At 40.8% G+C, this 12,027-nt stretch overlaps 2 protein-coding genes across 3 annotated transcripts in view; both read right to left on the bottom strand.

Annotated features, from left to right (window-relative positions):
- Window positions 1–5,613, bottom strand: part of htt (huntingtin) — a 29,314-nt gene extending 23,701 nt beyond the window's left edge. The window contains exons 1-12 of one of the 2 annotated variants that reach the window (XM_030758789.1): window positions 5,516–5,613; window positions 4,708–4,791; window positions 3,709–3,829; window positions 3,492–3,551; window positions 3,245–3,324; window positions 2,927–3,065; window positions 2,696–2,837; window positions 2,392–2,570; window positions 2,088–2,292; window positions 1,696–1,743; window positions 1,355–1,432; window positions 834–1,237 (exon numbers count right to left, since the gene is read on the bottom strand). In XM_030758789.1, the coding sequence (XP_030614649.1) occupies window positions 834–1,237; window positions 1,355–1,432; window positions 1,696–1,743; window positions 2,088–2,292; window positions 2,392–2,570; window positions 2,696–2,837; window positions 2,927–3,065; window positions 3,245–3,324; window positions 3,492–3,551; window positions 3,709–3,829; window positions 4,708–4,791; window positions 5,516–5,613 (1,638 nt within the window). The remainder of the gene's footprint in view (window positions 1–833; window positions 1,238–1,354; window positions 1,433–1,695; window positions 1,744–2,087; window positions 2,293–2,391; window positions 2,571–2,695; window positions 2,838–2,926; window positions 3,066–3,244; window positions 3,325–3,491; window positions 3,552–3,708; window positions 3,830–4,707; window positions 4,792–5,515) is intronic. The other variant, XM_030758862.1, reaches the window with a different exon arrangement.
- A 1,564-nt stretch (window positions 5,614–7,177) lies between these two features.
- grk4 (G protein-coupled receptor kinase 4) overlaps window positions 7,178–12,027 on the bottom strand; it is a 57,247-nt gene continuing 52,397 nt past the window's right edge. Inside the window, exons 15-16 of the mRNA XM_030728127.1 lie at window positions 11,580–11,711; window positions 7,178–10,216 (exon numbers count right to left, since the gene is read on the bottom strand). Coding sequence (XP_030583987.1) covers window positions 10,160–10,216; window positions 11,580–11,711 — 189 coding nt within the window. The 3' untranslated portion in view covers window positions 7,178–10,159. The remainder of the gene's footprint in view (window positions 10,217–11,579; window positions 11,712–12,027) is intronic.

Below are 12,027 nucleotides of genomic sequence, written 5' to 3'. Positions count from 1 at the left end.
CAGGGGAAAATAAGACTTACTGTGACTTAACAGCGTTGGTGGTTGTACACTAAACTTTAAGGATTTTGTGATTCATTTTCACTCCGGAAAAGGTTTTAAGGAAAATAAATTATCTTCTCCTTGAACATTTCCAGCAACTACTCTGATAAGCTGCTTTTCATCTTTTAAAAAGTCTGGGGGTTGTTTTATAATCAGGCTCAGCTTATGCTCCTGCTACTAAATATCACTAGTGGAAGAAATTTTTATTTTGAGGGACAAAGTTCTGACATAACTGCCATCACTTCCATTTCAAATTGTGGCCAGCAGGAGTGATTTTCATAATGAATAGCATGAACTGAGGCTAGCGGCTGTTTGCAGGGTAGCTGAAAGAAATATACCGGACTTGAAAAATGTTTTTCAGTAAACTTAATTTATTTTAAATGTAATTGTATTTTTAGCACCAGTTTATAACAATCTCATGGAGCTTCTTGTAAAGAACCTACAATATTACAGAGAGAATTTCCAACACTGAAGAACTCAACAGCAGTGGGAGTGAAGTGCTCCCTTTTAACAGGAAGCAACCTCCAATGCTGAAGAAAATGAGGAAACAAGACTCCATATTTTGGTCAACTCTGCAAATTCCACATACTTCTATGAAGCATCTATCTCAAACCAAGAACAATGCCATTGGGGACATTAAGGTTCAGAATTAATTAATGGCTTGCATGTAATTAAATCCATCATTGCCTAGGGAAGCACACTGTTCACTGTATTCAACAGAAACAGAATTGCTGGAAGTACAAGCTGTAGTCTCAAATAAAATTAACTATTTACATGCCTACCGAGTCACTTACCAGTTCTGCTACATCCGAAGGGGTGACAGCAGAGTCTGGTCCCTCCGTGGTGGTTTGGGAGGAGTCACTGGGTGGAAGTGAGCGATCATTAGTGCCTAGCAGTGTCCCGCCTTCTCCTAGAAGGCCTCCCTCTGGGGTGGCATTCTCTGGTGTGGTGTAGTCGGCCGTCTCTGGGGTGACATTTGCCCCGCCGCTGGAGCTCCGACTCAGCATTTCTTCTTCGTTGTCATTGGGCGACTCTGGAGTGCCTGATGCAGATGTCCCACCTCCGCCACCGCCCTGCTCTGAGGAGGTACTGAGGTCCACAGAGTCACCAGGCTGCAGAGCATGCTGGGAGGAGCGAGGCTGCTCAGTGATTATGTCCACCTGGGCCGCAGAGGAGCTGTCTGCACCAACAACTGACGCTGAAGTAAGAAACATAGATTTATTACTTTTAATCCACATATTTAAACTGTGAAATTAGGAATGAGGTCACAGTTGCCATTAACTTTATAATTTGCATCCTGGTGTATGCATCTCACCTGTGAAAGCACCGGTAGTGACCTCAGTCCTCTCAGGGTCATCCTCCAACCCATCCTCCTCCCCAGAGAGCATTTTACCTGGAAATAACAGGTTTATTGTCAATAAGAGAAATTAAGATTAACACCAGTTTAAGAGAAGGAAAGCCACTATAAAACCTAAGCGGGGCAATTTACTTCAAATTGAGTGTGAGAATATATTTTATAAATGCAGTGATAACATATGTAATTTTGAGGTAAGTCCACTGCCTTAAGTGCCTCAATTGAAGGTAGAATTGCCCAAGTCCTTATTGGCACATCTGAAAGAGAAAAGAGCTAAGCAGACGAGATAACAGACTAGTCACCTCTCTGTTTCCTGAGAAGGAGTGGACTGCAGGAAGACCCTCCCCCTGCTGCAATAGGCATGAAGACAGGAAGCAGAAACAGAAAGTGAGGAGTAGAAAAGCAGTAAAGCCTTAGAAAAGCTTATAAGAAATACAAACTATTAATTAAGGAGGTCAAGAAATTTGTTAAAATGCAAAGAAAAAGGCCACAAACACATAAAAGCAGAGACTAGAGTGAAACACCAACACAGTTTGTCCGTGTGGTTCCCTGGCAAGGTCAGCATGACTGAATGAACTAGCTGAAGCAGATAAAATGGTGGCTCACAAGCTGGTTAACTGTAAATACTTCAGGACTTGTATCAACAAGGATAACAAGCATCATGAGGACGGTAACAGTTGATTCATGTGATTACCAATGAGCTCGAGGATGCTGCCAGAACGTGAGCGGTTCTCTGTGTCCTGGCGAAAAACGGTGGCATGTGAAATGCTGCCGGCAGTAATGAGCATGTGCAGAAGCTCTGGCGGGGGAGTCCTGAACACCTGCTGCAGCAGTTCCAGAGCAGCTGTGACCACATTGTGATCCCAGTGCTGTGTGTAGTGCAGGGTCAGCTCATACACCTTTAAAAGACACATGCACAGAATTATTACACATCCAATTACACAAACACATACAAACTCACTTTTTATACACACACAAACACACACACTCCCTCTCACCTGCAGCAGTTGTTCAGGTGTCGGCTGTACATCAGCTTCTTTTCTCATGACGCCAAAGCTTCCTTTGAGACTAGTAGAGTTGACATGCTGCTGCAGCAGAGGCATCATGTAACGCAGGGTTAACAACACCCCCAGAATTAGGTGGCTGGGGTGTTCATCATCCACCGGGACCAGCAGACCTGGAAAAGGAGCAAAAATACCAAATTAACTCACAAATGTGAACTGAAATGAGCTTAAATGTTAAAGTAAAAGGCAGAAAAACATGGAAAGACATGTCCAGAGTCTGTGCCTTTTTGTGACCTACCCAGAAGCACATTAAGGAGCCAGGTGTAGAAGTAGCTGGTGCGTCTGGAGTGCTGGCAAATACTGACGGCTGAACTGGCTGCTGTCCGTCTAATGGTCGGGGAGCTGGACTTCAGATTGGCCACAAATGACTTCAGAAGCACCTAAAACAAAAGTGGTTAAACTATGATGAAAAAAAGACTGATTTTTTTCCCCCCTTTCCTATTTTAGCACCCCTTTAGCGAGTGAATACCTTAATTTCACCATCATTGGCAAAGTGTCCCAAGGCTGCCATGATCTTGGGCATTGCTGTAGCCAGTGTCTCCTGCACAGTCTCTTCCTGCCGCTTTGTGATTCTGGCGAGGCACGGCAACAGGTTGACCAGATAAGGTCTGCACCATTAGGGAGAGAGAAGAGACAACATGTAAAAAATCATTTTTTTTTTTTTTTAATTAAAAAAAAAAAAAGTATAGTTAAGACTTTGATGTTGCCCAAACAACTGCGGACTACTGAACTAAGCTATGCTGTTGACAATAATTTAATAATTTAAAAATATTATGAGTTTGCATACCTGCATTTCTGTGGTCTGATGAGGTGGGCAAGATCAGCAAACCTCCATAAAGCTGCCCTCAGACTCCGAGAGGCACCGTTCTATTGAGGCACACAAGCCCGGATATTAGTACGTCTTACATCTAATAGTACTTTCTTTAAAAGAAATGTCAAGCAGTTCCATTTTCACATCTAACATTGGTTTTTAGTCTGAGAGTAAACATGCTGCATAAAAATGCTCAGTGTGAAATCCCATGTCCCATCATTACCTTTTTGATTTCTTTGTACAATTCCAGCTGCAGTCTAGGCAAATTTGAGTCCATCAGTGCCTGAAAATGCAGAAAATGGAAGATTTATGCCACCACCAACAGCATCAACAAACTTATTGTGACAATTTTTGTGATTATTCATCTTATTAATTTGTCCTAAAAAAAAAAGAAAAAAAAAAAAGGGAACATTAAAAGGAGTCTTGCAGGTCCTGCTCACTTTGATTATTTTGTTCAGGCACTCATCGGCTACCATCCGAACATCTGATTCGCTGTCATCACTGCAAAGCAGGAACATCTCCATGGCGATGCCAAGTAGTTTCTGAAACTCTGGAGATGTTCTGTTCCCAGGACCAGAGAGAAGAAGAGCCAGGCAACACAGAAATACATTAAACTTATCCGTAGTCTTTTTTTCTCAAACTGTTAACCCTGTAGCATAAACTTACAGGTACAAAAACTACAAAAGATGTACATGTCACCACTTCCTCCCACCGTACAATAGTGAAAACAGATATCACAGAAATCAGTGCTGCAATCTTGGGTGATTCACACAAACCAGAGTCAGGTGGATAACACAAGGTTTTAAAGTCACTACTGCATGAGCTCTAATTGCAAATGATGTCACTAGTGCAAGACGGTACAACAAGCTGAAAGTTGCTTGAGCCCCCCCCTTTAGTCTAGAGTGGTCATATTGTGAATGGTGGTAAACTATCGTGACTCGTGGCAGCTAAAGGTGGGCCGAGGAAAGATTTGTTCAAAAATTTGGATCACATTTCCACATTGTGACTGTTGCCATGATGCACATCTCCAAACAAACCAATCACAATATTGCCTTCACTCTCACAGAATGCATACTGCTCTTGAACAGATTTCAGGGGACAAAAGCTTGGCTTACTCTCGCAATCTGAAAGTATCAAAATGTTATTGTGAAATCTGACAGTTTAAGACAACACTTTTATTAGACTCATCTTACAGTGTGACATGGTTCTCCTGTTGTAAGTTGTAACTTTCCTTTCTGATATAAAAAAAAACTAACAACCAAAAAACACGACACTGAAGCAGTTTCCTACATCTTTTTCAGTATCCTCGACTTTCAGATTCCTTATATAAAAGCTATCTTACTGTTTATATAACAAGTGGAAGTGACAGGAAATCCTAAAAGAACGTAAATACTTATGACTCTCACAAACAGCTTTTTAGCTCAAATGACAAGGAGTACCTCAGTGACTGAGCCACAATGTTTTCACATATTGTCAGACAGTGGGTCACCCTGTCCTTCTTTGTGGCAGCTTGCTCCTTTTTTCTGTGGAAGATAAGAGAAGAAGTAAAATGGGGGGGGGGGGGGGGGGGGGGGGGGCAGATTGAATTTAAAATATCTTGCCTAAAGTCAAGGAAAGTAATGATGCCAGTGCCACCCCCTAAAAATACAATCCTTATGAAGCCATTCCATCAATTCATTCATTTAAAATTATATGAATGAATTTCCATGTCCCCGTTTAAAACAACAACAGTGGGGCTGCCATAAACTTCTTGGACATGACGTCAGTGCAGGAAGCCCCCACCCCCACCCCAATGTCAATAAACCCAGTCATACTCATATGGACAAATAGTTTTAATTACTGTTATAAAACCAACATCATCTGCCACTAACTACGCAAAATTACGTCCTTGAAATTAATCCCCTGAACCTTTCACGTGTGCTTGGCATCAGCGTTCTAAGTTGGCTATCATTCAGCTAGTGTGATCCTAAAATCAGGCTAGCAAACAATCACATCGCGTCAGGGTACGAGCATCGCTAAGCAGCGATCCAAAGCACGGCAACAAGTGGATCTACATTTACTAAGAAGTCTGAATAACACCTTAGCCTCGTTGCCAGTTTATGTTTTAGCGCAACTGGCCTAAAGCCATCTATTAAACGTTGGTTACCTACCCGAAATGGACCAAGACTGCTAGCGAGATAAGCTAAGGGTCTAGCTTAACGGCTCTTAGCCTCCTATTCTGTCACCGCTGGACAAAAATCCACTTACTGCCTCTGGACAAGCTCCTCGGCGGTCGGGGGTCCCTGCTGCTGCTGGAATGACTTCAGAGACTCAAAGGCCTTCATCAATTTCTCCATGGTGGCCATTTTAGCAATGTACACTAAGCAAGCTTGTTTGACTAGCTAATATTAACTATGCGAGCTAACTAGCTAGCACAGTAGGGACAAGTTAACGTTTGCGCACGTAGAGAGCAAGAGGTGCGTAGTGCGGCGAGAGTGCTAACACTACTCGCGACAGCTACCACCGGCTCTCCGCCTTCTGGTCTCGCAAAGCGTCACTTATTCTTTCACAGTAATACTCCTAAATGAATCAAACGCAGGTTGATAATAAGCCATCTTTGATGCAGCGTTGCGTTTTCCCACCAATCACACCAGGAAGTAGCTTGTGTGACAGCTTTCCTGAGAGGGGAGGGGTGCAACATCAGCAGCCAATCAGACTGCGGATTTATGTTGAGCGGCTTTACAGTGAACCAATACGTGACTGCGTTTTTTTTCTTTTGTTGTTATTGTTGCAGTCACGAGACCGCTGAAATCTGGAGTGCAGGACAGATTTGTTCAAGTCTAATTTCGAAGCGGTGACTTTAATGTGTGCGCTGATTACAGTGAGTGTTAATAAAAGGCAGAAAAAAACGAGTGCGCGGAAACCAGTCACTCACCTTACACAACTACTCTATAATTTATTAATTTATTCGTGTTATCTTCTCTGACATAATGGGAGAAGCAGGGAATGAATGGAGCAAAGAAAGGGTCTAATGGCATAAAAATATAACTTGAATCTCCAATAAACTGCTATATAATGGGCAAAAGCAAATGTCCACTGTAGCAGAGTTCTATATTATGGCTTTCACAGACCATACAGGATGTAAAAAAGTATTTGCCTCCTGATTCCTTATTTTATTTTATTGCACACTTTTCACTTTTCAGATAATCAGATTTCAATATTAGACAAACATAACCCGAGTAAACTACAAAATGTATTTCTTAAATGATGAAATCATTTATTAAGTGGGGTAGGTGTAACCAAACCTACCTGGCCCTGGCAATAACTGGCAATGAATGTTTCACATTGCGGTCCTGTGGAGGAATTCTTATTTGAGGAACTGTTTTAATTCAGCCACACTGGAGGGTTTTCTAGCATGAACAACTTGTTTAAGGTCATGTCAAAGCATATGAATCTGAGTTAAATCCAAACTATGACTAGGACGCTCCAAAATCTTTCATTTTTTTCTTGGTTTTTTTGAGCCATTCAGAGGTGGACTTGCTGGCGTGTTTTGGATCATTGTCCTGCTGTATATCCCAAGTGCTCTTGAGATTCAGGGCATGAAGTGATGGCCGGACATTCTCCTTCAGGATTTTCTGGTAGAGAGCAGAATTCATGGTTCCATCAATTACGGCAAGTCGTCCTGAAGCAGCAGAGCTGCCCGACACCATCACACCCCTACCATGTTTGACTGTTGGTATGATGTTCTCAGGATGTTCTCAAATCAGGAAGGGGGCAAATATTTTTTCGCAGCACTGTAGGTCATAACACTTCATACTCTTTCAATCATTCCTCCCATCTAATCACAGTAAGAAACAAAACAAACAAACAAACAAACAAAAAAAACAGAACAAATAAGGCAAGACACAAGTATTTTTATACAAATGGCAGTGTATTATTTCATAATTACAAATGTCAGATATGGTACAACAACCAGTGATACAACTTGTACAAGAATTAACAATGACTGCAGTGGTTGAACGACATGACTGTACAGATACAAAATAAAGAAGAAAAATCAAGAAGTCCCAGGCCGAGTTTGAATACCCATAATCCCTCTGTCATTCCTCCCTTCCTTGAAAATATTTCTTAACTGACAAATCTGGACAAAAGAACGTGAAACCCCGCAGAACCTCCCAGCCTGTGTCGGTGGTCATCCCAAAGCTAGACTTAAGTGAACTAAAGAACTCTCGCTTCTAAACGTTGCTGGTGAGTGCCATCCCAGTGTTCAGGAGGTGGCTTGACTCACCATCAGAGTCTTGGAGGAAAGGCAGAAGAGAAGGAATGCGCTTTATGAATTCAAACCAGCTCAACTCAGCTGGATGTTCTGTGATTCATAAAGATGTCCTCAGATACCAGTGAGATATGTTGGCACTAGAAGGTCATAATTTACATATACAAGGAACCTGAAGTATTACAAACCGATACATGCTTGAGTAATAAAACATATGCATTTTTCTAAACAGGCATTACAATGCACTTAGTGCGGACATTCAAAACTGTTGAGCTGTTTAAAGTTCCTTTATGCAAAGGAATTTCTCTAAGAATGGACGGAAGGATAAAGAGGCTGAAAAAAGGCAGGATGTCAAAAATTAACTTGGTTATTGGCACATATAATAAAGGCTGTCAGTCTTTCTCCACTAAATTCTTCAGATAACAAAGCAAGTTTAATTTAGTTTATGTTGCTTTTGGTATCACTGGCAAAAAAAAAAAAAAAGAAGTTAAAGACACTTTTCCCATAGTCATTGTCAAAATACACCATAGTGCAATGGAACGAAAAACAGAATTTCTTCACTGCTATATGGAGGGTGTGAGAGTAAAGATCCTCAAAACAACAACAGAGGCATGGGTGGTGAACACAGTTTAGTTTCCCTGTGAGGATGAGTGAGTTAGTTACATGTTAGAAATACAGAATTTACAAGGTTTTTTGAGGCTAAAGAGCTAAAAGGCTAAAATCTACATAGGCAAGCAAAACCAGCTTCAAAATGTGCCTGAGAGCAACAACAAACAAAATAAAGACACTAAGAAACTCAATGACGATAAGCCAGCAACAGCTAGATGCACCCATTTGATTCCTGATAATGGAATGTGCAACAAGGGACAAACTCTTAGAACAAGCCACTTCTCCAAATTAGGCAATTAGATAGGGGACTATATGTGTGCCATTTTAAATATATACGGTCTTGAAGTGTTAGGAATTGAACCAAGAAGCTCCTACATGATTCTGAAGCGCTCTATTGACAAAATGCAGACTTTGCTTTTCTGTAGAAAAAATTGATTAATCATTTAGATTACAGGGTATTATACACATAAAACCAACATGTGCAGATGGGGTATTCACAGCATTAAAAACAGAAGGTGGAAGTTAAGAGCAATGGCCTCAAAAGCTAAATTTATAAAAATGGGCTTGAAATGCCACAGAAATAAGCAAATGGTGAACAGATTTTACACACAAAAGCAACTGTCTCAAGTCATTCCTGAGAGCAACATCCAGGATGTGAATATAATAGTTGAAGGTGGGCATTATCATTAACAAATTCTACATTTATCACAAACACAGCGATGGCCAGGGGATATAAATGGAGGCCAGCTAGCAAGAATCGCGCCATCTGTAATCAACCTGGCTCAGAGGCCAACGCAGGCTGACAGCTGAATCACTGAAAGTTGGTCAGATGCAAGAGTTTTTTTGTTTGTTTGAAGAAGCAGCTCTCAGCTGCAGGCAAGGTCTACGTTACGTTTCTAATATCACCTCCATTACCGTCTGTCTCTCTCTGCCAACTCAGTCAAAATGTCTCCAAACACTCAAATACTTGGAGGCTTTCTGGTTTGCTTAAAGGAAGAAAAAAAATAAAAAATAAAAAGGGGGAAGGGATTTCAATTCTGCATGTTAAAAAAATTCAAAACAAGTGGACAGAAAAATACGATGAGGAATAGAGACAAATCACCAAAAACGCCTGAGTGAATAATGTAACAGACTTACTTAATAACTGTGCATCTAAAAATTAATGTTTTGAGCTTTTTGCTGCTCATGAAAGATTTTTAGAGAGGTCTAGTAATGATGGTGATCAGGCTTAATGTTACTGCAAATGCCCTTCCCCATTTTTAGTATTTAACTTTTACACATGCTACCTAAAAGGGAGTCCGAAGTAAACGTGTCATCTCTGCTAGAACTGGATTGGTACAGGCGCCTACACGTGCCACCTGCGTAACTGGGCCGTAGGAAGGGCATGGATTATCTAAATCAACTTAAATACACAGGGGCAGTAAGTCTCGGAAACGTACAGGGAAAGTTAAGCAGCGTGGCTCCAACACAGTAATGACAGACTAGATTCATTTTTAACCCCATATCATTTGAATCTAAACACTACCTGAGCCTTCAGGCGTATGGAGGCTGGGGTTAGTTTGAAACCAGGCAGAGCTAATGTGCTAAAAACATGTCACGTTGGCCAAATCAATGACAAAATTACAGCACACAAGAAAACAAAAAGGCCTTATGCTACATTGAGAAAATAAAAAGACTACTGGTACTGTGCTTCTTAAAAACAAACAAACAAAAAAACAACCTCCCCAACACACTTTATCCATACTCATTCCAAAAGAAAATAAAAAGGAAATAAAAATGTAAATGTATGCATTCAAGTGGTACTTTTATGGCTTTTTGTACAATACAACCTTTAGTGAAAATATACATCTAGACATAAATTCAAGTACAAATGTACAAAATCTTTAAACTCATACTTTTTCTTTAATTATAATACACTTTTAATACAGCTCATAAATACAGGTCAACATTCACTGAGTTCCTAAGATTTGCGCTCGGTTGGAGTTTGTGGAGAAGTTCTGCGGCGGAAGGGTGCGGGTGAAGGGAGTGGTTTAAAGTCGTGAGGGCCCTTCGGTCTCGTCGTCGCTGTAACTGCCCTCAAAACAGATCTGGGAAGGAGCAAAAGCGAGGATATATCACTCACATTAGAAACTTTCAGCGCTGCATCACCTCGCAACGTGCAGGATGACATCACGCTCGCCTGCAACCCTCACTTAACCACATCACAAGGGTCAAAGCTGATGACATACCGCAAGACATGCAATTCAGCTCATCCATAACAATAACAAGCAGGACTGCTGTTTAAATCTGCACTGTTAACGCACCGCCTCTCTCTAAAAGGTGGAATTTCCTTGATGGAGACCCATCATAGATTATATTGTGCTTGCATCTTTTACTGCAAAGAGATGCCTCATCATTTACTGATGTTGATCTTTTTTAATCAAAGAGGGACCATAAAACGGTGTCTGCAGTCTTCATCTCATTCTGCTATGATCCTGACAGCTTCCACTAACAAGATAAGTTGGCCTGGAAGTATCCTTAAAGTCTAAAGCAAGGCAGGAAGAAAAAAGGAAATAAAATTTGTAACTTCCTTTAAAGTGGGGCTATTTTGCTTTTCCTCATTATCTCTCATATACAGTGACGTGGAAAAGGATTTGCCACCTTCTTAGTTTTTGCATATTCGTCACACTTAAATGTTTTTGATCGTCAAACAGATTTTAATATTAGACAAAGATAACCAGAGTAAATACAAAATGCAATTTTTAAATGATTCCATTTCAAGTTTTCTCCTTTTGTGCAATTACTTTTTCACATAGGGCTAGGTAGGTTTAGGTAACTTTTAATATGGTATAAGAAATGAGCAGAATAGGCGCCCTTTAAACTGAATGTTGTGAGCGTATTGTAATAAGTGTGGGCGACTCAAAAAACATTTTCATACTATTAAATTAATAACTTGTCTCATCTGGAATTTGCCGGATAGTAAGGGATCACATTTCTTCTTATTAAAATCTCTTGGAACAATCCAAAGCTACACATGTGAGAAAAAGGCAGGAATCTGAAAGTGACACATAAGAATTCAAGGGAAGCACAGAGCACGACATGAGGTCCAGTAAGAACGAAGAGCCAGTGAAAACAGCCTGTTAGCTGAAAAGATTCCTGGAAGCAACCATGGCTTTAGAACCATTTATCATCATGTGCTTTACTGCATTAAGCTTACTATTAGTACATTCCCTAAGAACAAACAATCCTCCCTTAAGCATGTGCAAAAGGATTAATGAGAAAGGGTTACACAGAGAAGACAGGCCTTACTCAAACACTCAACGTTCACAGTTCAGGGATAATATTTTCAAATGTTTCAAATGTTGAGTTTGGGCAAGGCCTGGGAAAAAAAAAAGGAGAAAGGAAAGTAGGAAGAAAGGAAGTACCTTAGCCCCCACCCCCTCGTACAGTTGCCGGAGCACTAGCACTTGCCTCTCTTCTGAACAGGCGGTAGAAGAAGCCTCTCTTTGGTGGAGGGTTAGGCCGGTTCATGTCCAGGTCTGGGCACAGTGTCCCGTCTGTCTCGTAAACGTTGATTTCTTTGAAGCACTCCATCTCGATCATCTACACGGAAAGAGAGTTTGAGTTATCAAACCTAATACAGGTGGGAATTAGTTAGTAGCTAAATCTGCAAGTAGGCGTCTTTTCTCTTATGAGATGAAAGTTTTTGTAAATGGTCCACTACAAAACAAACAAACAAACAAACTAACTTCAGGAGTGGCTGTCCTGTCCTCTCCATGTATGTTAGACATTTAGGATGTAACTGAACACCTGCACATATACAAATGCACTAACTTGACATGCAATCTATACTTATTATTACACTGTGCTCTGCATTACTGTTAAAGCAGAATACACATCATTTATGCAGGTATTCCTG

Source organism: Archocentrus centrarchus, chromosome 1 (genome assembly GCF_007364275.1).
Source record: "Archocentrus centrarchus isolate MPI-CPG fArcCen1 chromosome 1, fArcCen1, whole genome shotgun sequence".
Classification (NCBI taxonomy): Eukaryota; Metazoa; Chordata; class Actinopteri; order Cichliformes; family Cichlidae; genus Archocentrus; species Archocentrus centrarchus.
This window is presented reverse-complemented; position numbering and strand designations above follow the sequence as displayed.